The 24,469-nt window shown below is 41.3% G+C and overlaps 1 protein-coding gene across 1 annotated transcript in view; it reads right to left on the reverse strand.

Moving 5' to 3' along the window:
* Positions 1–24,469, reverse strand: part of LOC147722751 (acid-sensing ion channel 1C-like) — a 657,309-nt gene that overhangs the window by 345,814 nt on the left and 287,026 nt on the right. The window contains exon 4 of the mRNA XM_086965218.1: positions 1,915–2,065. Within this exon, the coding sequence (XP_086821344.1) occupies positions 1,915–2,065 (151 nt within the window). The remainder of the gene's footprint in view (positions 1–1,914; positions 2,066–24,469) is intronic.

Consider the following 24,469-nt stretch of genomic DNA (forward strand, 5'->3'; position numbering starts at 1 on the left):
TGCTTGCTTTTAATTTAATTGCATTTAGACAGCCCATAGTAACCCTAAAGAGGTCTGCTAAAGGGGCAGTTATGGAGAAAACAATTGCATTACATACACACTGTTATTCCTAAAATCTACATTTTAGAAGCAACATTTTATGGAACCATTTGCATGTTTTGCAGCATTCTGTCTTACAATGTTTGTAATGCAAGTATAAAATAATGACTTACATATTCACAGTGCTTTCTATCACATGCTGTGACCTAATAACACAAAAAATGAACATCACTATTATACACTGCACCAATCAAGATTTCATTCTGTGACTCTCTGGTTACACACAGACCTCTGCAGTGCATTACTATGTACTACATTGCATTTCCCACTGAGTAACAACTTTTTAAATTCATTTTTCATTTACGCTGCCCATTATTTTATGTAGATACCTGATGGTGAAAGACCTAAAAAACATAAAGAATATTTTGGGGCTTATTTATGAGAGGCTTGCATCACCACAGCATCCCTTTTGTTGACACTCCTGTGGCGCAAGCATCTCAACCATACCTTTGAGGTGGTGCAAAGTCACCCTACATCGCTCTGCATGGCCTCATAGATGGAGTAGGACATAGCAGCGCGAGTCACTGCGTTGCCTTACTCTGCGTCTAGGAGGTGTTCCATGGGCTTTGCATGGGGTTCCCACGTAACAACTAGGGATTTTGATGCTGCCCCATATTTACCAAATATTGTTAACCAGGGGCAACTCCAAAAACGGACGCCTCCCCTGTGGAGGCGGAACGAGGAGAAATATTTTCATTTCCCCTTGTTTATTCCTCTTTCCATGTGTGCTGCATTCTGCAGCTCCCATAGAAAGAGGAAAACGCCTCTCTGGATAGTTAATGTGAAGGAAGGTGCCCTTTCTTGTATAAAAGCAATGCTGCCTATGGTAAATGTGTGCACTAACGCAAGGGAAAAGGACAGGAATGCACCGTATTTCATAAATACAGTGCATTCCTGCCCTTCCACATTGGCATAGGGCAGCGCAGCTAGAAGACTTGCGGTTCTGCCCTATTCTCAATTCCTCATAAATGAGGCCCTTTGTTTTAGCTACACCTTTGACTACACCCAAACGCTCACTGACCATTGGTTTGCTAAACACTGTTTAATATTATTTCCCCACCGTAAAACTATTTGCTGTGGTAATTGGGGGCATTTATGGTTGTCGATAGTAGTAGATGATGAGGAGTACCGGGTTCTAGACCTTTTTGGCTGAAGGGGGTCCTTACGCCTAAAACGTTTGACAAGGGGGTCTAGGCATCAAAAAGTTCGAAGACATCACCTTAAATTGAGCCGCCTAGTCATAATAATATACCTATCCCTAACCTTAACTTTGAAGCCTACCCTAAATCTAATTCTAAAGTTAACCCTGGCCCTAACCATAACACTACAATTAACCCTAAACCCAAATTTAGGCCTATTCCAGTGGCATTTTTAATGAATGCTACTTACACTTAACCTAAACTGGCAAGTTTTTATTGTATTGCGTTCCTGTTCATGTATGCTGCATAGTATGTTTCCATGGAAGCAGTCTGTGCTTCTTGAACAAAACTGTTTTCTTATTTATTGCAGCAAAGTTGGGTGCTGTGCTAGAGAGCTCTTTTAGTGACGTTATTTTAGGGGTGATAACTGGCTTCCCTGCATTGATATCTAGGTTCCACTGGCCCTGCCCTTGCTACCACTGGAATCAGGGGTCCAATTGCCCCCTACGTCCTCAGCAGCAAATAGAAGGATCTTCAGAGACTACGGATGAGGTGGGGGGTCAACCCTATATCATCAGGTATTATAGGCAGCGTGATATCACAGCTCCTACACTTGGTTGTTGGTGACTTTACGTCAGTGATTTCTCAAACACATTGAGGCGGCGCTGTTGGTTACCTGGCTGGTGCACCATCCGGCAGTTACATTTCTCCAGCAGGTAGCGGGTCTCACAATCGATGCGGCAGGCAGGGATGCTGTACGTAGTGAAGTACTTCGAGTTGATTGGTGTGGACTTACAGTCTCCCCAGGGAGGCGGAAGGAACGTCAGCTGTCATCACAAAAGGGTTAAGGAAACGAGTGGGAACATAAGCAGAACAGTATAGAAGGACGACAAAAGGCAAAACAGATCGAGAGACAACGAGAACAAGCATTTGCAATGCAATAGGTCTCGCATTAGGAAAGTTTGAGTTATTGGTATTGTAAATGACAAATTTTTTATTTAGGTTTTGCTTTTGAAAATAGTGAAAGTAATAGCTTTGTCATTTACAATGCCAATAGTTTTAGCTTTCACAAATGTTACACCTATAGCATTTGTAATGCAATATGTGTTGTATTTACGTGACTTAGATGTATTGATATTACAAATAACAATGGCTTTTAATTTTTTTAAATAATTAATACTTAAATAAAAGTTATTGTAATTTATAATGGCAATAGATTAAACTTTTGTAAATAACTTTTGTGAAGATTATGTTCATTGTATTTTATTGTGGCGAAAATCCAAGAACAGAAGTGAAATATTAACATCTTTTTGTGACATTTGTAATAAAGCTTGAAACATTGAGAGAATATATTTGAACCAGGTGTTGAATGGTTGCACAGATTGATGCTGTGGTGGCGCTGAATGGTGTTGTGGTGGCGAACGAGTGATGCTGTGGCGTTCAGTGATGCTGTGGTAGCGCATAGTGATGCTGTGGTGCCCCTGAGTGGTGCTGAGTGAGGCTCTATGCTATGTTGTGTTTTGCTATCCTATGTTTTAATTTGTTATGCTATGCTGTGTTTTGTTATGCTATGTTTTGTTATGCTATGCTATGTTTTGCTATGCTATGCTTTGTTATGCTATGCTATGCTTTGTTATGCTATGCTATGCTTTGTTATGTTTTGTTATGATATGCTATGTTTTGTTGTGTTTTATTATGCTATGCTATGTTTTGTTATGCTATGCTGTGTTTGGTATGCTATGCTATTATATGTTTTGTTTCGCTATGCTATGTTTTGTTGTGTTTTGTTAAGCTATGCTATGTTTTGTTAAGCTATGCTATGTTTTGTTGGGTTTTGCTATGTTTTGTTATGCTATGTGCTGTTGTGTTTTGTTTTGCTATCCTATGCTTTGATTTGTTATGCTAGGTTTAGGTTTGCTATCCTATTCTTTGTTTTTTCTGCTATGCTATGTTTGGTTGTGTTTTGTTATGCTATGTTTTGTTGTGCTTTGCTATGCTATGCTTTGTTATGCTATGCTATGTTTTGTTATGCTATGCTATGTTTTGTTATGCTATGCTATGTTTTGGTGTGTTTTATTATGCTTTGATTTGCTATGCTATGTTTTGTTATGCTATGTTTTGTTATGCTATGCTAAGCTTTGTTTCGTTTTGTTATGCTATGTTGTGTTGTGTTTTGTTATGCTATGCTATGCTGTTTTGCTATGCTATGTTTTGTTATGTATGCTATGTTTTGTTATGCTATGCTATGTTTTGTTGTGTTTTGCTATTTTTTGTCATGCTATGTTTCGTTACGTTATGCTTTGTTTCGTTATGCTATGCTGTTTTGTTATGCTATGTTTTGTTTTGTTATGCTATGTTTTGTTATACTATGCTGTTTTGTTTTGGTATGCTTTGTTATGTTATGCTATGTTATGTTATGCTATGCTATGCTATGTTATGCTATGCTATGTTATGTTATGCTATGCTATGCTTTGTTATGTTATGCTATGCTTTGTGTTATGCTTTGTTATGTTATGCTATGCTTTGTTATGTTATGCTATGTTTTGTTCTGCTATGTTTTGTTGTGTTTTGTTATGCTATGCTATGTTTTGTTATACTATGCTGTTTTGTTTTGCTATGCTTTGGTATGTTATGCTATGCTATGTTTTGCTATTCTGTGAGGGTGAGTGAGGGTGAGTGAGTGAGGGCGAGTGAGGGCAAGTGAGGGAGAGTGAGGGTGAGTGAGGGTGAGTGAGGGTGAGGGGGGTGAGTGGGGGTGAGTGAGGGTGTGTAAGGGTGAGTGAGGGTGAGAGTGAGTGAGGGTGAGTGAGGGTGAGTGAGGGTGAGGGGGTGTGAGGGTGAGGGGGGTGAGGGTGAGGGGGTGAGGGTGGGTGAGGGTGAGGGAGGGTGAGGGGGTGTGAGGGTGTGTGAGGGTGTGTGAGGGTGAGAGGCTGTGAGGGGGTGTGAGGGTATGTGAGGGTGAGGGTATGTGGGTGTGTGAGTGTGAGGGGGTGTGAGAGGGTGAGAGGGTGTGTGAGGGGGTGTGAGGGTGAGAGGGTGTGTGAGAGTGTGAGTGAGGGTGAGGGTGGGTGAGGTTGAGAGATCCACAAAGTAAACATAACACTGTTGGGGAAAGTGGACAAACAAACACCCTTAACATAATTTGAGCCTCAGCATCGACTGTAATTATTAGCAAATCCCTATCTAGTAATTAAAAATAAATAATTAAACCGCAATCTCAGAGGGGCGGTGGGGAGAGAAAGAAAAAAGAAACACGGTTGGGATGGGTAAGTGTAGCATCTGAAACAAATGATGCAGAGAATCGTGCCGGAGCCACAAATTAAACATAACACGGGAGAGGGAAGTGCTAATACGGATGCCCTTAACATGTTTGGAGCCTCGGCATCGGCGGCAATTATTAGCATATCTCTATCTATTAAGTAAAAATAAATAAATAAACAGCGATGTCTGAGGTGGTAGGCAGCATTCCATTGCGGTGTGAGGTTGATGGGTGCAACGTTTACACAACTATCACACAGGGTGCATGCTGCGTTTCTTCAAAGTGCAACCATATCTTTTTCAAATACAATAAAAAAAAATACACAAACATGAAGAGCAGCAGACACCGGCGTTGTACGAAGTAGTTGCTGTCACACCGCAGGTCCTCAGCCCTCACTCTCTGCAGCTATCACACCTTGTTGTTTTTAATAACACAACATGCCTATCTGCTCATTATTCTGCCGCAGCCCTCTCTCTCGCTTAAATTAAAGAAGCTTTAGGCGCACGGTATTTCACGAGGGACCACAGTTCCTTCTCCAAATGCTAATTAATTATAAACAAATGATGCAGAGAATCGTGCCGGAGCCACAAATTAAACATAACACGGGAGAGGGAAGTGCTAAAACGGATGCCCTTAACATGTTTGGAGCCTCGGCATCGGCGGCAATTATTAGCATATCTCTATCTATTAAGTAACAAGCTCGTTCCTACTGGGGTTGCGGTTGTTACACAGTTCTCGTGAGACTCGATCAACCTCCCTTATTTAGAATGACCCCCCCCATGTACATGGAGTGCGCCCGCCTTCAATAAACGGACCTTGGCAGGGCCTTGAATCCCAACCTGGGGATCTCAAAACGTCAGCCTCGCACCCCACCCCCCTCCCACTCCGCTCCCACCCCAGTGCTTCTCCTTCCCTCCCTTTACCGCTGACTAAAGAAACGAGGGGGCTGGTTGAAATTCTGCACTTGAAACGACATGTGAGCGCTCGCGCCGATTCCGCCACAGGCACCAGCATCCTTCCACCAGGGCCGCCTCACGCTGCACCCACCGCTTGGTGCAGGCTCCCCTATTCCCACGTGCACCCAATTTATATAACCCCACACGTAAGATGCAGCGGGGCCATAGAGTGCCAACCACACGAGCTCCTATGTCAGTATCAAAGTTGGTGCCTGTTGTGTGCACGCTGCCAGTTGTAGGTGGCACAGCGCCTGTGCCCACCCCGCTAGTTTCACGTCTGTACTGACACACAAATAAGCAGATGTGCTGCACTGTAATGGCCTTTAATTTAAGAGCGGTACAGATGGCATTAACTCGGGCTCCCTGGCATTAGGAACGAGCCGGCGTTGCCCAGTGAGGTGTGTTCACTGCCCAGTGAACACACCTCACTGGGCAGGTCAGGTGGCATCACCTCCATGTTATGTAAAGTGCCGAATAAAGGGGCAGGGTGGCACCAGCTCTCTCCGCGTCCTGCTCCCAGCGCACTTATCGCACTACTGAGGGGGTTGAAAGGTTCCTTTTAAACCATTTCACAAGCACTGCAATACATACATTGTTGCCCCTAAGGTGCATGCGGTTGTATGCAGTTTACTCGACATTCTCGAATGCAGTATTTTAAAAACCATGCTCAAAAACATGTGTCCTACTTAAGGCGAATACCCGATTCTGCCCCAAACTTGCAGTTATCTACTCAACAGAGAACCATTGTTTACATTAGATCATTTAAGCACACCGCTCAATGCATGCATGGGATACACATCATTTTAACACACAGCACTATACATGCATGGGTTTATACATCATTTCTGCACACAACACTATTCATGCATGGGTTTTTTAGTGTACCACATCCTGCGTAAGCTAAGAAAATGTAATTGTGAATACAGGCACCGAGGATTTGATGAATATTAAATACAGGTCAGCTATCAGCTATAAACTACTTGCACGTTGAGCGTGCACCTCATGAGAACGGAACTGCAGCATGTATGCCGTAAACGAGGGAGTGCACGGACGGTCTTACATGGAAAGGCCCACACTTCATTTTAATCCGGACACAATATTATGCTATTGGCTGATTAGCGCTGGTGCCTGAACTGCATTCCTCATCAGACGGCTACGTTCAACAATGCTCTCTCTCTTTTAGGCCCCCCCCTCCCCCTCCCCCTCCGTTACACCCGCACAAAAGATCCACAGAAAATCTAATCTCAGAAATTGCTTACTGCCTCCGAATCTTCAAATCCATGCATGTACAAATTGTCGTAGATGGACGTTTAACAGCCCAAAACACGGCGCAATGCAAAACCAGTTTAAGGCCACAGCTCCGCTGCCAAATGTCTCCACCCCCTCGAAAAAACTCTTCTGGAAGCCTCCTTCCAATTCAACGCACAGCAACAAGCACGCGCGCGTATATTACGAACGCAGGCGGGCTCTGCTTTGATAGGCAGGAAAGTTCTTTTGAACCTGCGAGGTTCCGGGAGATGCCCCGCCTCTGAGCCAGGCTCGCGGTGATGTAGCTTGTCCGGAGCGGGCACCTTGGAGGCAGAGGGGTGTGGGTAGTGGAGAGCCCAGAAGAAAGCAGGGATCCCGGGAGTGCTGGCGTTCTCGGGAGACAGCAGGAGGAGAGAAATCCGGTGATGTGACGGAATGAAGGAGCCAACGACAAAAGAGCCCAGTAAGTGGTGGGGAGTGTGTGTGTGCCTGCGTGTGCCTGCATGTGTGTGTGGGCGTGTGTGTATGCAGTGTGTGTGTGTGTGTGTGTGCGCGCGCGCGTGATTGTGAGAGGCTGCCCTGTGAATGTGGAATGTGGAGCAAAAGATGTGCACGGCTGGGGGGGCGGGGCATGCGCGGTCACGATGTGTAATCGGCGCTCGTGGCCAGATCTAGGTTGCTTGACAAGGAACTTGGCAGCAATAGGTCTAGCGAGACCTAATAAAAAGGGGTGCGGTTTGAAAGGGAACTTGGGGAAAAGGCATGAGAGGGAGACACAAAGAGAAATGGATCCGGAGTGCAAAGGAGGGTTGCCGCAGTAAAGAGTGAGAAATAGATTGAAAAGAATGAGAAAAGACAAACAAAACAAAAAAAGAAGACAACAATTAAGAAATGACAGTGAAGGAAAATGTAAAACAGAGTGAAAGGGTATAAATGAACAGGGAATGAAGAAACAAATAAAATACAGGAAGAACAAAAGTATTATGTAAGGAAGGGAGAAGAATTAAAGAAAATCATTAGACAATCATGTACAAGGTCTGTAATAGTCCTTATTTTTCACATAGGTTTCTGATCTATTTGTGGTCAGATTCTGCAAAGAGAAAGATGGAAATAAAGAGGGGTGAGAGAGAATATGAGGGAGGGAGAGAGAGACACGTATTTAAAGGCAGAAGGTATAACAGATAACGAGAAAGAGATGTGAGTTAGATGCAGGAAGCTGAGCTCAATGCCAGTGCCACCGAAATAATGGGAAAATAAAGCTACAACTATGGTCAAGTACAAAAAAAGAGACAGAAGTGGAGACCTATATTCAGAGCCCAGCAGGGAGACACACAGTCAGGCCTCTAAACAGTGAGCAATCAGGTAGATTCATCAAAGTCCCCTTTTGCAAGTCTGTATTAGCGATTATTAAGGAATCGCTATTACAGACTCGCAAAACTGGATGCATGTAGAAATCGCAATATTTTTTGAGATTTCTACTGCTTCCTTATTTTCGATTCGCAAATTGCTAATCGCAAGTAAGGATGCGATTTCCCATTCATTCCTATGGGCCTAAAGGCCCATAGGAATGAATGGGGAGTCAATCCTTATTTGCGATTAGCAATTAGCGAATCACAAATAAGATGCGATTTCAAGGGTGCCAGGGTGTCCAGAGGACACCCTGTAGCACCCCTGAAATGCAAATGTACACAGGTGTTGCACACACACATGTCCAAAGGACATGTGTGTGTGTAACATACAACTTAGAAAAATGCACTAAAGTGCAGTTTTCTAAGTTTTCGCTATTTACCACGAAGTTACACTTCGCGGTAAATAGCGGCCCCATATTGCGATTTTGCAATTTTTAAAAGGTTCATGAATAGCATTTAAGAAATCTCTAATTGAGATTCCTTAAATGCGATTCTTCGCAATTTAGCGAGTTCCGTAATTGCGATTTTTGCATTTGGGATGATGAATCCCAAATGCAAAAATAGCGCTCGCAAAGGGCCGGATTCTCAGAATCTGACCCTTTGCGAGCCGATTTTACTTTGATGAATCTGGCCGATACGTCCCCATATTCTGTCGGGAAGATAGCTGCTCCTATTTAAGTACCTCCTGGCACTCACTTTACTCAATAAACTGTTTCCTTAGTTCCATGCAAGCCAACCCACCAGTTCAGCGGTGTACTCATTTTATTTTCACGCAATGACATGCACTATTAGCGGTCAACCCAACCTCCTGGGGAAAAGCTACTACCACACACTCCATGCACTGCAGAAAGGTAACTCAGCCCACACCCAACTTCATGTCAAGAGTGTCGTCATCACTGACACCCTTCATGCTGTGTAGAAGAGTAAGCCTACCACCACCCATTCCAGTACTTCAGGGAGGAAGCCCTGCTCTTCAAATCACGACAGACACTTCAGCAATTAACCCAGCACCTTAATCCCGTGTTCCTGCAGCTGCAGGCACTCCAAACCCTTCTCATACGATGGAGGGCAAACAGCTCTCTAAGAGCCTCATTTACAAGAAAGTGCTGGAGCGCAGCACGGAAAGCCCTTTGGCTGTGCCACGCTGCAGCCCTTTCAAAGCACAGAGATGGGTCATATCTACAAATCTCCCCTGCACTGGCGTACAGTTTGCTGCCATGCGCTGACGCAGGCACCCTTGAACCATGGTGTCCCTTCGTGCACATAAACAATTTTAAATAGCATTTTTTAAACTCCTATGTGTGCTACATTAGCACAGATAGAACTTGCAAAACGTCATTTTTTGAATGATTGTTTATGTGCAGGAAGGGACACCTTCCTGCACATAAACAATCTCCAGAGGTGATTTCCTCGTTCTATGTGTGCTGCAGATTGCCACATGCAGAGAAAGAGGAAAAAAACGAGGATAAATTAATACATTTCTCCTCGTTGTGCCTCCCTACTCTGGGGAGGCGTAGCATTCAGACGCATTTCCAGGTTTGTGATTGTTCGTAAATCTGGGAATGTGTCAGATTCCATGTCAGATTCCATGGGAACACCCACAACAACACCCATGGAATGCCCCTTCACGCAAAGTGCTGTATGTAAAGGGGCCGTATTTACAAGGACAGGAAAAGACAAGCAGGGTGGCTTTTCCTGTCCTTGTAAATATGGGTCAGCAAAATGTGCTGCCGATGTGTTACAAAAAGTGACGCACCAGCAGCACAAGGGGCTTGTAAATAAGCCCCTAAATCTCCAAACCCTCCAATCTATTCAGGAGTAAATCTACCTCCAACTGCTCCATGCTCCATGTGTATCCCTAGGGCTGCCTTATACCAATTATTTCCTAATTTTTGTGAAAGTTATGAAAGGTGTACATAAGGGCAACTATATACATTACAGCATAATGCTACATAATGTGTGGAATCAATGGCAAGATTGCAGCAGGAGACAAACACAAAAGTTACCATCTGCCGGGCCACAGCACTGCAGACAAATGGATGGCAGGCCGCAAATCTACAACACAACAAATCAGTCACTGTCTGCTAGACCACAGGATCACAGCATGAATTGCCACGGAGTCACTGCATGGTATGCCACATGACTTGGGAATCGACAGCACCCCAGTGTAGTGGTGTGTTAGTATGGACTCAGCAGATTTAGAACATGAACATTTGAATAAAGGTAAAGAGATGACTCGTTTAGAATGTTGGGTTTGTGCTTACACGATGATTAATAAAGACGTGTAAAATTACTCTCCATGTGTGGCGTAGTGATTTACGAGTGACCGGGCTGGTGAGAACTCGACACCTGGTGAAGAGTAGAGGATAAGTAGCCTGAAGATTGACAGAGAGTTTGCTGTGGTCCAACAAACTTCTTGTGCGTGCCACGCGTCCTGCAGTCGAAGTGCTGAATCGACATTGGCTTGAGTGGAGTTACCATGCAGCCTCAGCCTATATGAAATATCCAAAGATAACGGAAGATTCACTGAGAAATCTACGCATTGACTGTTGTGAACTGAATAAGAAGGCCGCAAAATAAAGGTACTGCGCTACTACAACATAGTGCTGAACATCACAAAGAGTGATAACGCTACAAGCAAATGCAACTAAGACGGAAAGTGCAAGTACCTAGCGATAGTCAAGAGCAAGTTAACTGCATCGCTGCGGCAGGTTTTCCCGCTGTGTGCGGCATTTTTAAAATTACAGCGTTACATGACGAGCTCAGCTCGTCATCAGCACACGGTAGGTAAGCTTGATGACGAGCTGAGCTCGTCATCAGCATCGAAGTGGTTAACATTGAATGTGGAAGCACTGCTAGGCAGAGACAAGTGTTTGAAATACAATAAATATTGGTTACTTTCCAGAACTCTAACCAGGAATGCAAGATCTACAAAGTTTCAAATATTTCATTTTTAGAAGGATGAAACTGGAATGCTTTACGTGCCACACATTCTGGGCAATCTTCTGGGTTTCACCAACTTCACTTGCATGGAAAGTTTAATGTATAAATCCCTTTTTTACAAGACTTTTGTAAAACATATTGCAGAAAAATTAACAGATTAAAAGGTTTTTTTGATTTTGGAAGATGGCTATGTGTTATGCCCTGCCTTCCTTTGTCTGTGTCTGCATGAGTGGTGTTGAGTCTGTGTGTATGTTACATACACAGTGGTCAGTGGTGAAACTGATTCCAAGATCTGCAGAGCAACAGTCGTCATGCTCCTAGTGTGGCGTAAGTCAGAAATAGCCATGGGCCTACTAGTTGGCAAAACCTGTGAACTGTAACCTTACATAGAACTGATATTAATAAACTTACATGTAACATACAACTGAGAGGCCTAACTCATCTTAACATGACACGTTGGTGAGAAAAAACCATGTAGATCAGTAGAAGACAAATTGTTTGTACAGAGAACCTCAAAAAGGAAAAAAGGAAATGTGGCAAAAGAAAAAGGAAAAAGTACCCAACCAGTGCCAAGAAGGTATCTGCCAGCCCTAAAGGAACACATTGTAGCATCAGAAGAGATTAGTTTATAATGAAGGCTGTGTTGGTAATTTGAACAAGCTATGGCGGAGGAGTATCGCCCCACTGCTTTTAAGCAGTGCCAAGTAGAAACATAGAAGGAAAATAACTTAATGTTATTAATATTTTATGCTTCCTATCCTGCGGCTTTGCGGGGGGGTGAGTGGGCGGAGCTGCTCTGCTCTCAGAGCAGGGGAGGAGTAGTTTCCCTCTCCTAAGTGCGCTATGATTGTTTTGTCGGCCCTCTCCGGCTGCCCAAACCAGTCATGCTCACTTTCCCCGCCCTCCATGCAGGCTGTATTACAGCCTGCATGGAGAACATGCCGACCCATCCAGCCCTGACTGAGTGTTGGGTCACGGCGCTCCCACCAATAGCAATGCTGCATTCCCATCATGCACTGGGACAGGAACAGACTAATTTGCATGTAGCCAGGTTCTGAGCTGGGATGGTGCAGTGAGCTAAAAAACGGTGATGGATCAAGCCCTGATCTTTGGACTGGGTAAGAGTGGTCTGCTTAATTCAGACACTCTGTTCATCACCACCCCCCTTTTCTGAATCATTGCAGCATTGCAGCATTGTGATTGGCCTAGGAGATTGAGCCTGTCTGCCTGATTCCCGTTCCTGGAGTTGGAGGCAGGAGAGCTGGAGCAGAGCAGGGCAGGAGCAGAGATACGGGACCCGGCCTCAAGGTAAGTTTATTTATGCCAACCCAAGACAGAGGGTCTTGGGTTGGCATAGTGTAGCCTGATTGTAATAAATTCCCAGTGCCTCAGATCTGCTGTCTTCTAAACACGGCCTGTGCCCGACGGTGCACTTTCCCTGGTCCTGTCTCCTTTGTGTAGCATCTTTATTTTACAGAGATGTGGCAGCAGTTATGGGCCTGCGAACTGCAACCCTACAGTTGAACTACCGACTTTCCTTAAAAGAAAGGCAGCAAGGCCATTAAAAAAAAAAACAACAAAAAAGAGGAGAGAGGCATGTACGCAGCGTCGGGCCACAGCTTCGCAAATTTAGTCGTAGTACTTTAGCGTTAAACTGCTGTGCCTCAAATGCAGTTGTGGATGCATTCGCTTGTTAAATCGAGTCTCACTATAGGGCGCAGCCAAAGGGAGAATTCACAGACCCCCCGGACTCTGTAAAGAAAAGTATGGCCAAACCAGTTGCTGGGACAGAGTTGTGATACCGAACACCAAAAGAAGGGCAGAGGGTGACTGGTCATAGGGTCTTGGTCTGCTCCAAGCAGATATTAAATCGAAGGAGAGGTTGTGGCCTTACTTTCACAGCTGTCGACTTGGGAGGCGGGGTGCAGGGTTCGATCCCCGTCGCCGGCTCTGCTTCCTGTAGTTTTTTTTGTAGAAAATGGAGGCATATCAATATGTATTCACTTAAAAAAAAAATGATTGCCATGAGTTTGAAATGTCGGCAGAGAATGTACATCGCCCAGACAAGTAATAGCTCAAAATGTGGCGTCATGCGGACATGCTAATTGTCACCCATTGTAGGAAAGGGGGTCACGCCCCAGCAGTGGCGGCGAAGAGCAGGGCAGCTGATTTTAAAACCGGGGGAACCAGTTTGAATAGGTTGTGGTAGCCTTACTGCAAATAGGGAAGGGATTACAGAAGTTACAGGCAGATTGCGGTGTAACAGCCGAGGCTCCGATTTTGGATCTGTGAAGCCAGGTCCGTGACTCAGCGCTGGCTCAACAGCCTGTAACCTCGGGCTGATCACCTAATCCCCCCGCGCATATAAAGCAGTGCAAGAATATTCTCTATAGTATGCGCCACCCGACTACTAACTAAATGGACTGAGCAGCATAGCACAAGAGTTAAGCGGGTCAGCCTCGAAGGCTGAGGTCATAGGTTTCAAGCCCGGCCTCATAATGAGGAAGCAACAGTGGTATTATTGCACTATGATGGAGCGAGTTTCAGAATTGATTTTAATCTGGCTCGTGATGTTAATCTCCCATAACTTGACTAATCTTATTAATGAGTTTTTGCATGATTTGTGTTATTAAATCAACTTAGAGTAAATTCCACACACTATTACACACTGGACTAACGGTATGTGCTTTATGTTGCATTTGCAAGTATGTTTTGTAATTCATAACTAATGTTGTTTTGTTTGTCCTATTGTCTTTGTCAAACACTAATGCGGCTGATTAATTAATGGCATGCGCTTATTTTGTATGTGCTTCTGTCTATGTTGTGTCTGATTATCTTTTTCAGATATATGAAGAATCCTGCTGGACTTTATGAAGAATGGTAGATATTATAAAGTGCTGCTTTATTTGTGCTTATGCTAGGTAATATATATTAATGGGTTAACATTAGCAATGGAGGGTGAGTAACAGAACGACTTTCATGATCTGTAATTAATCATTCTTTTGTGTTTGTTTGAATACTAGCCCGAGTGAAAGGCTTGAGGCCTGTGATTTTTGAAGTGCGTTGGTTAGCCTGACAGAGATGAGCCAAGCACAGCCATGTTGGAAAGCTTTTTCAAAAGACATTTCTTTGAATAAACTGAAGTCGAAAACGAGTACAACTGTGCAAAATGTGCTCTGAAAAGTTAATTTCCAAGGCTAAGGAAGTGACAAGCGGCGGATCAGCCGGGCTATGGAGGAAACTTAGAACTGTTTTAAATAAAATGTTTCAATCTTCGGAAGCCGGTGTCGCTTCACGTGAAAGGACAATGGCAAATGACGTTCTCGTGTGTTGAAAAGTGGCCTCAGGATGGTCTGATGACTGGCAACCAATCAGGTTGCTGAAAGACAATAAAATTATTACATTTTAGTTAGAATAGTGAGTTAGAAAGGTATAAAAACTAAGCCCTTTGAGAGGAGCGGGGCTGACTGTTCCTGAGGGCGAAGTGCTGTCCGTTTTCCTTGGACACGTAAGAATAATCTGCTAAGTGACTTTTCCTTTGCAGGTCAGAAAGCTAACATAGGGATTTAGGTTTTGTTTGTTTAAAGTTACTGATTAAAAGTTTGCAAATAATAAAATGAACTAATAAAAGTGATTTGAAATTCTATGCTTTAATTTTAAAAATAAAAAAATTAAAACGTCAAGCTGGTCTTGATTATTTTAGTCGTTACCATTAGCTGATTCATTGGCCAAAAGTGGCATAATTAAATGTTATGTTTAATCCACCATGGTTAAAAAGTTATACTGCAGTTGTATATAATATATATATTATTTTAGATAGTTTGTTTAATTAGGCCACATGATTCAGTTGCTCAATTTCTGTCTCAGTTTTATGGGCCTTGTGAGTTTTATATGATGGTGAGTATTAGGTAGAGTGTAGTGTAGTGTATCGAGACGGAATTTCTTTATGGGCGCTGGATCAAATCTTCTGGTAGCAGAGTTCGGTTGCTATGGTAACTGACATGTTACATGTTAATTACATAGGATACATGTCTAAAACATGTTGTTGAGTTTGTACAATTGTTGTATGTAGTCGAAAGGATTTTTCCTGCAGTGTGAAAAATCCCTGGTTATTGCCGGCAAGAGTAGTGTGACGGAGTTACACAGTGCATTTGATCTGTTTCAAAATTGTGGTATAGAATATATCACAAGTGTTGCGGACGTACAACACAAGTTTAGGACCTTAGATGTGACTGGTTGAATGTATAGTGAGGATTGTCTATGAAATTGTAGCATTAAGTATAGGGACCTGGTGAGCCCGTTTTAAAACTTTCTGTGAAAAGAGTAATAGAATTATTCAAGCTTGAGTGAAGGGTAAGGAGGCGTTGTCTATTCTTACTAGCGTTTATGGATTTCTATGGCTGGTTAAAGTCCTGCCAAGATTTCGTGTTTGCGTGATCAGGGTTTTCTATTTTGAATGTGTGAGTCTGTAAAAATAGCGTTGTCTATTACATGTAAGAGGAATTCTGAATGACTGTCAAAAACTATCCTTTTTAGAGAAACAGACAAATGGTTTGTTTATTTGTAGTTACTAACTGAAGTTCATTGAAAAGAATTGTTAAAATGGCGCTGTGAAAAGTTTTTGTGAAGGAGGGGTGAGTTTACGGAGTACACACAGCGAAGCGGCAGTGTACGTCATTCGGTTCGCGCTGTAATTGGCTAAGATACGTCACAGCAAGCGCACTGATTGGTTCACGTGATAGTGACGAGCTGACAGCTGATTGGTCTGTTCTGAATACAGTATTTCTATTGGTTGAGCAAGGTAGTGACGTAGCTTAACCTGATTGGCTTGTTGCTGTCTTTCGCGCACGGATTGGCTAGAATAGCGGACCATCAAGAAAAACATTACGATCCTTTAAGAATAAGCAAATTTGTTTTAAGACATGAGTTATTGGTACGATAAAGAGAAAACAAAGCCTTCATGGTTTCAGAAAATGAAAAATGTATTTACGCCGGACAAGAAAATTGAAACGTGTGGTGGAAAATTACTTCATAAGTATAAAACACCCGCAGCCTATATGGAAGGCGAGTATGGTTATCATACTGTAATTTGGTTTGAAAATTGGATGCATTATACAGAAAATGAGGGCGTATTAGCCTGGCCGGAGGATGGGTCCTTTAATATGAAAATTTTGAGAAATTTAAGAGATAAAATGATGGCTCTTGTGCCAAAGCCTAGACCTACACAATTTGAAGCTTTGGTTGAATGGGAAGTTGAGATGATGGAATTAAAACGTGAAAGCAAATGCTCAGCACCTAAATATTCAAATATATTGTAAATAGAGAAACACATGAGGACAAAGTGAGACCCTGGAGAAAAGCAGACATGTATGATGGTCTGTACCCAGTCAGAATAATGATTACTGGAGAACCAGGTCAAAAGAAAATTCAAAAGAAAAGTAGACTTGATGAGGAATTAGATGATGCAGTCTTAGAAGATATTTATTCTACTAAACGCAAACCGCCACCTTATCAAGCAGATTTACAGTCCACCCCGAGAGTTTCTACAGGAAATTCTCCAAGTGCACCTGCGAAGGAAGCTGATGAAGGTTCACCTAGATTTTTAAAGTTACCTGAGAGGGTAGGGTCAATAAATAGTTCTAGTACATCTAGAGAAAACAGAATTCCTGATCAGAGAAATGATTTTCTGAGAAACCGAGAAAGACTTGCTGATATGCCGGAAATTTCAAATTATAATAGAGCAAAAGAAGATTTATTTCAACAATTAACAAAAGGCATGGAAGCAGTGACAGTACCAGTAACGATTGGTCCTGTTATACCAGTTTTTGAGCAGGGAGAGAATAGACATTCAGCTTTGACAGTTCCATTGAATGCAGAAATTTAAAAAGTGGCTGACAAATTTTATTCGGAACTTTCGGAAATTCATAGGGAAAAATCTGTGATGCCAAATTTAACTTTTAACCAAAGCTTGACAGGTTGTCACACACCAGCTGTATCAGAATCTGATTCAGCTACTTCAGAAAGAAGTCTAAATAAAATAGATTTAACGCAAAGTGCATTATCTCCAGAAGCTACTGAAATCAAAAAGCTTGATGTTGCTAAATTAAAGGCTGATTTAGAGGAATTAATAATTGGCACAATTGGTACTGACAATTTAAGATTGTATCAGGATGATGAACTTCTTTTTATTTGCAAAAGCATTCAGTGGAAAACGAAAAACAGGTATGAACAACTGGAAGAAATGGCTGCTGAATTAGAAATTGACTTAAGCAAACAGAAACATTTGCAGAAACATTACAGAGGGGATTTTTCTGAGAAAGATATTGATAATCTCAATACTTCTGGAAGAATAACCCATATTAAAGAATTGATAGTTTTCCTTAAAAGATTAGGTGAATTAGGTAAATGGAGAATAAAATGGTCAAAGAATAAAGATCAGGACAAAAGAGTCAGAGGTGAAACAGTTTCTGAATTTCCGATGAGGGAAATAGCAGGTGGGGGATATGTGCATGTTACTTGGTCAAGGCAGGATATTCTGTTGTTTACAAATGATTTTCCTCGGCTGAGAGAAAAGCCTGTGGACTGGTATCGCCAGGTAGATAGATTCATCAAGGTGTCGAAAGTTCTGTGGATCGATCTGGATGGATTCTTTGACATTGTTGTCCCATCAGATCTTTGGACAGAATGTAAAATTTCTGTGAGTTGGCCCAAAGAGGAACCTGCACGAGACACTATTACAGGTGCCCCATCGAAGGATGTTATGGAAATATACAATAAAGTAATTTATGGGCTGAAAGGGAAAATTCCCCCAAAAGAAGTAGATTGGGTTAAAATTGACAGAACAAACCAGGAGCCAAAAGAGTCAGTACATTCATTTTATGAAAGACAACTGTTAGTCTTTAAACCGTACAGTGGCTATGAAAAATTAAGTGAAAAAGACATGAGTCACTTTATTTACAGATTTGTTTTTGGCCTGAGACCTGAAATCAGTGAAATGATTAAACATGGAATTGTGGGATGGCAATCACTTTCAGTTGTTGATATCCTGAGAAAAGCAAAATATTGCAGTGGTGAGATTGATGCAAAGCAGAAAAACCTTAAGGAAAAAGCTATGTGGGCACAAGTGAAAGTAGCTGAGCAACAGCAGATGGCTTTTGATAATAAAAATGTATATCAGAATCAAGGCAAATTTAAAAATAATTTTAATAACAAACCCAAATTTAATGTGAATATTGAAGAGCTAAAACAGAAACTCGCATGTTTTAATTGCGGCGAAATTGGACACTGGAAGCGTGAGTGTAAAAATCCGCCCAGAAATTTTAAAAATACCTCATTGAATTCACAGATGCAGAGTGAGGTAAATCTGCAGCAACAGCTACAGCAGCAGTTAAACGAATTAAGTCAGCAGCGACAGCTACAGCGACAGGTAGCCAATCAGCAGAGCCAGATTCCACAAGCACCATTTCCAAATTAAGTAAACACTCAGAGGTATACACCAGAAACTGGTTTCTGTGGAGATAATCAGGTAAACCATTTGTCAAAAATGAATGCGCCAAATGTTTCTCAACAATTCTGGTTGAAAGATAATGAAGTGAATGATACGTTAGATTCTTACGCATGACGGTGCCTGAGAGAGGAGGAAGAGTGTGTGCTTGGACCCACTCTTGAGGTAGACCAGGCTGGTCCATTTGTTAATTGTAAAGTGAATGATGTTGATGTCACTTTTCTTGTGGACACAGGTGCTACCCGTTCTACTGTCAGATCAGTAGAAATTGAAAGCCTTCCTCTCTCTGGTGAGTGCATCCAAGTTGTAGGTGTAGCAAATCAGCAGATTAAAACAAGTCTAACTGAGCCTGTAAAAGTTGAAATTGGAAATTATAAAGATAAACACAGGTTTCTAGTTTGTGACAGTAGTCCTGTAAATTTGTTAGGTCGAGATATTCTTTGTAAAATGAACTGTAGAATTTATTGTTCACCTGATGGTATTGAGCTACAAACTTCAGAAGTAGATGGTCTTTACAAATTGACAATGTTGATGGTCGAAGAGGAAAGTAAATTATTTCCTGCTTTTGACAAGAACAATTTGCCTGAAGAGCTTAAAAAGCCAGTCAATCCAGAAATTTGGGACTTAACTGGAAATTATATGGGTCTCATGAAACATGTGGATCCAGTAAAAATCACTGTAAAACAAGGAATAGGTTTCCCGAATGTTCCTCAGTATAAAATGAAAGCTGAAACAATTGAAGGAGTCATTCCAGTGATAGAGAAATTTATTAGTCAAGGTGTTCTAAAAGAGATTGAGAGCAGCCCATGTAATTCACCGATTATGGGTATCAAAAAGCCAAACGGAACTTACAGAATTGTTCAGGATTTAGGAAAAATTAATCAGATTGTTGTTCCATGTTGCCCAATTATTCCAAACCCTGCGGTAATTCTTTATCAGATTCCGCACGATGCAGAATGGTATTCGGTCATAGACCTATGTAACGCCTTCTTTACAGTTCCACTGCATCCACAAAGCCAACAAATTTTTGCGTTTAGGTTCCAGAACCGCATTTTAGCATGGTGTCGTATCCCACAGGGGTATACTGAAAGTCCATCTATTTTTAATCAATTATTAAAGAAATCCCTGGAAGATCTAATTCTACCTGGAAATTCAACATTGGTCCAGGATATTGATGACTTGCTTGTAGCAGCAAAAACACGAGAAAATTGTGTAACAGATACCATTACCCTTTTAAATCGATTGGCAGATGAAGGACATAAAGTGTCACCTGCAAAATTACAGTTTTGCAAGCAAGAGGTAAAATATCTTGGTCACAGAATTGCAAAGGGAATCAGACAAGTGACTATAGAAAGAATTAAAATGATTCGAGCAATACAGCCCCCAACTACACAAAGACAGGTCAGAATGTTTCTGGGAATGGTTGGTTATTGTCGTCAGTGGATTAGTGGATTTTCGGTAATGCAAAACCACTGCAAAGACTGACAAAAACAGACATAAAAGATCCAATTAGATTGACAAAAACTGAACTAGAGGCTTTTGAAGAATTAAAAAGAGGTTTGCGTGAAGCTCCAGCTTTGGGAATGCCAGACTATGAAAAGGAATTTGAGTTATACTGCAGTGAAAGGGAAGGTTGTGCACTGTCAGTCTTGATCCAGAGGCATGGAAAACTGAGAAAGCCAATTGCTTATTTCTCAGCTGTTTTGGACCCTGTTGCAAAGGCTTTGCCAGGTTGTTTAAAAGCAGTGGCTGCAACAAGTGTAAGCCTTGAACAGAGTGAAGGAATCATTATGGGATTTCCTGTAAAGGTATATGTACCTCATTCGGTTGAAATTCTTCCTACCAGAAGTAAGACTCAGCATTTAACTAGTAACAGATTGACAAAATATGAGAAAACAATTCTGGGATCAGATAATGTTTCTATTGCAAGATGTGTGAATTTAAATCCTTCCACATTATTGCCGGATGGTGTTGTTACTGAAGTTAATAATGAAATTGACATTGATCATGAGTGCCTGGATGTTGTAGATTACTGCACCAAACCCCGGCGGGATATAAAAGATGTTCCTTTGCCTGAATCTGATTTGGTTTACTTTGTTGATGGTTCCTGTCTAAGAACAGATGAGGGCATTTTGAGAGCAGCATATTCAGTATGTACAGTATCATATGTTGTTGAAGGTTCGCCTCTTGATGGAATTCGTTCAGTCCAAATTGCAGAATTGGTTGATCTAATTCGAGCCTGTGAGAATGCAGAAGGGAAAAAGTTACCATAGTGACTGATAGTCAGTATGGGTATGGCGTAGTTCATTACTATGGTCAGCTCTGGTCTCAAAGGGGTTATTTAATTTCTGCGGGAACGCCAATCAGAAATGCAAAATTGATCAAGAGATTGAACGATGGCATTCAGTTACCAGAAAAAATTGCTGTTGTGAAATGTGCAGCGCATAAAAAAGGTGAAGACTATATTACCAAAGGTAAAGCATATGCGGATGAAATTGCAAGGTATTGTGCAAAGAATAATTATTCAATCAATCGGGAAAAAGACAAAAGTCACATTTTGAACTCTCTCATGCTAATATCTGTAGTTCAAACATGGCAGGGAGTGAAAGAATTACAAGATGAGGCAGACGAAGAAGAGAAAAACACATGGTTAAAAGCAGAGTGCAGACAGCGAGAGGAAGATGGAGTTTGGGTCTACAAAGATGACAGGCCAGTAATGCCGAATTGCATAATTGCTGACATGGCACGGATGTACCATGGTCCAGGGCATTTGGGAAGAGATTCCATGATCAGATTATTCAGAGAGACATTGTTTAGTCCAAAATTCAGAATTATTGCAGAATCACTTTGCCAAAGATGTTTGACCTGCCAACAAATGAATCCTAACAGGAAGACTGTTGTGAGTTTGGGAACCATAGGACGGGAGGGTGGTCCTTTTACCAGGTTGCAGATGGATTTCATTGACATGCCACAACATAATAAGCTCAAATATGTGCTTGTGTTTGTTTGCCTGTTTTCAAGATGGGTGGAAGCTTTCCCAACTCGTCACAATGACTCAGGCACTGTGGCAAAATTACTGCTGAGGGAGATCATACCTACATATGGTTTTCCAGTAACTATTGAAAGTGATCGTGGAACGCATTTTGAAAACAGATTGTTGAAATTGATTTGTGAAGCTTTGGGAATTGAGCAGAAGCTACATTGTGCATACAAACCAGAAGCATCAGGTGTTGTAGAGCAGATAAATGGAACAATTAAAAACAGGATTTCAAAAATGTGCTTAGCTACAGGAATAAAGTGGACAAATGCCTTGACACTTGTTTTGAGGTCTTTAAGAAGCACTCCTGAGAAAAAGACAGGCCTTAGTCCCCATGATATTTTGATGGGTAGAGTTATGAGGCAAGCATTTGTTCCAGTTGGCAAGCTTTTGAGTATAAATGATAGTGCAATTATTGAGTACTGTCAGAATCTTTCTGATACAGTTAATTCTGTGTTTCACCAGGTGGGAACAGATGTGTTTACAATGGAAAAGGAACAAGCTCATAATCTGTTACCTGGAGATTGGGTCAGAACAAAAGTACATCGAAGGAGAAACTGTTTAGTGCCTAGATGGCAGAAAGCAAGACAAGTAATTCTTATGACAACTAATGCTGTAAAGTGTAGGGGTTTGAAAAGGTGGGTGCATGCAAGTCACTCTATTCGTGTACCACCTCCTGATAATAATTCTGATGAAGAAAGTGAAACAACAACTGATTCAGATTCAGAAGAAGATCCTGTTGGTTCAGAGTCTGATGATCAGCAAAACGATCAGGCATTGAATGAAAAAGATCTGGAGATTGTGATTCTAGATCAAGAGAATGAAAATCTGTTAGAAAAAGAATCTCAAGCAGAAAAAGAAGATTCGGAAGCAGAAAATTCTGAGCAAGACGATAATCTAGTCCAGGAAAGTATTGAAAAGCAGAAGAGTAGCTCTGAATGTGGGAACAAGAGTTCTGAAACTGGGAAGCTAAAGGTGATTCCTGAAGAAGAGGAAGAAATACCAAGTACCAGCTATAAGGATGACGTTCCTAATGGAGTGAAGCTGCCGAGTAAAGAAGTTCCTAGGTACAGATTTGAAGTCTCAGAAACAGATACAGATGAGAGTGACGAAGGTTCTGAAACAAGAAAATTCAGAAAAAGATCTTTGAAAGCTGAATGCAATGAAACAGTGCCAAAGAAGAAAATCCTGAAGAAAGGAGATATTTGGCCTGAAGAAAATTTGAAATTCAAATTGATAAAAAAGTCAAAAGAACAGGTCAACGAAATCTCAAGTCAGGGAGCTGACTCTGAAAAGAAAAACGGGAAAGCCAGAAAAATTGAAGTAATTAATGGAAAGGCAAAAAGAGTGATTAAGCCCAATCAGAATTATAAGTCTCCAGAGTAGACATACATCATAATCCCACCAATTGTTGAAGTTGAAAGTAGCAGTCAGGAGGATTTGGAAGAAGCTAGTGACAATGATTGAAGTTGTTTTCTTTTAGAATAGGGTTTAAATTCCTGGCATAAGGCTGTGAAAATGTGTTAGGTGACACAAGGTCGAAGAAATTGTGTTAGCTGGAAAACACATTCATGTGAGGCAAGATCGAAGAAACGCTGTTTTAGGATTTAAATATATATTAAAAAAAATTTAAAGGGGCGATATAGTTTACTTACATTACTTACATTTTTGATAAATTTATAAAATGTTTGTTTTTTAATTTTAAAATGCCTAGTTCTGATACTTCTAGGTGTTCCATTTTGAGAAGCTGTTGCAAAATGTCTTCAATTTGTGTGATTCTTTTAATACTGGTTTGGTTAATTTTAGCTGTAGTTTACACTTTTGGTATTGATAAGCAGAAATTTAAGGCTAATATGACAAGTAAGGCAGAGACTAAACAGGAAAAGCATGCTGGCAAGTCTAACAGAGTTATTGAGCATAATCCAGAGATCCATCAAGATAGATCTGTTGGAGATTTTTCTAGCAATTCATTTTCAAGGCTTTTATCTGAATATTTTAAAGTGATGAATGTAAATGACTGCTATATCTGTGTGAAACATCCTGCTTCTGTCTCAGAGGGGGTTACTTATAACATGCTACCCCTTACCTATGGCATCACTTGCAGTGTGATATCTAGTTTGTTTTATCAAACAGGTCGTTTGGAGTACTATTACTCAGACTTTGATGAGGTTTTTGCAAACCTCAAGGTTGCAAATAGTTTAAACAAAGTTAAGCCTGCGAAGCAGATTAGGGAATTCTTTTTGGTAACAAATGAACTTAATTATGAATATGCTTATAGAAATAATTTAACATGCAAGATGAGAGCAGAAGAAAAGACTTTCCTGAATATGGTGGAGGAGAGAAGGGCAATTTATAAAATAAATGAGGTGCTTAAACATGCTAAGTCCAAATTCTGGCAAATGGAGGATGCCAAGCTTAATGGTGTTATTACAAATGCAGCAATTCACATTGATGAACCAGTTAGTGGTAAATTTTGTATTAGAAGAGATAACACACTTTATGATAACTTCTTTGTTGGTGCTAATCAATGTGAGGATACCTATCGTATCATAGGGGGATGGGGATTTAAAGGTGGGAGAGATCCTATTTTTCCTGGGATTTATTTTATTTGTGGTACAAAGCATATTTTAGTCTTCAAGACCATTGGTATGGGACGTGCTACCTTGGATTAGTTTTTCCAAAGATTTTCCATGCCGACAGAAATGAGAAGGGCGTCTTTGAATTTGGAGAACACCTGAACAGGTTTAAGAGGGAAAGTTTTACTGAAGTCATGGGAGACATTTTTGGTGCGATTATTCCCATGGTTGGAATGACGATGAATTCAGTCAAGATAAGAAAGGTTTCCACGATTGTAGCAGGTTGTCAACGGATACTG

Source organism: Lissotriton vulgaris, chromosome 4_1 (assembly GCF_964263255.1).
Source record: "Lissotriton vulgaris chromosome 4_1, aLisVul1.2, whole genome shotgun sequence".
NCBI lineage: Eukaryota > Metazoa > Chordata > Amphibia > Caudata > Salamandridae > Lissotriton > Lissotriton vulgaris.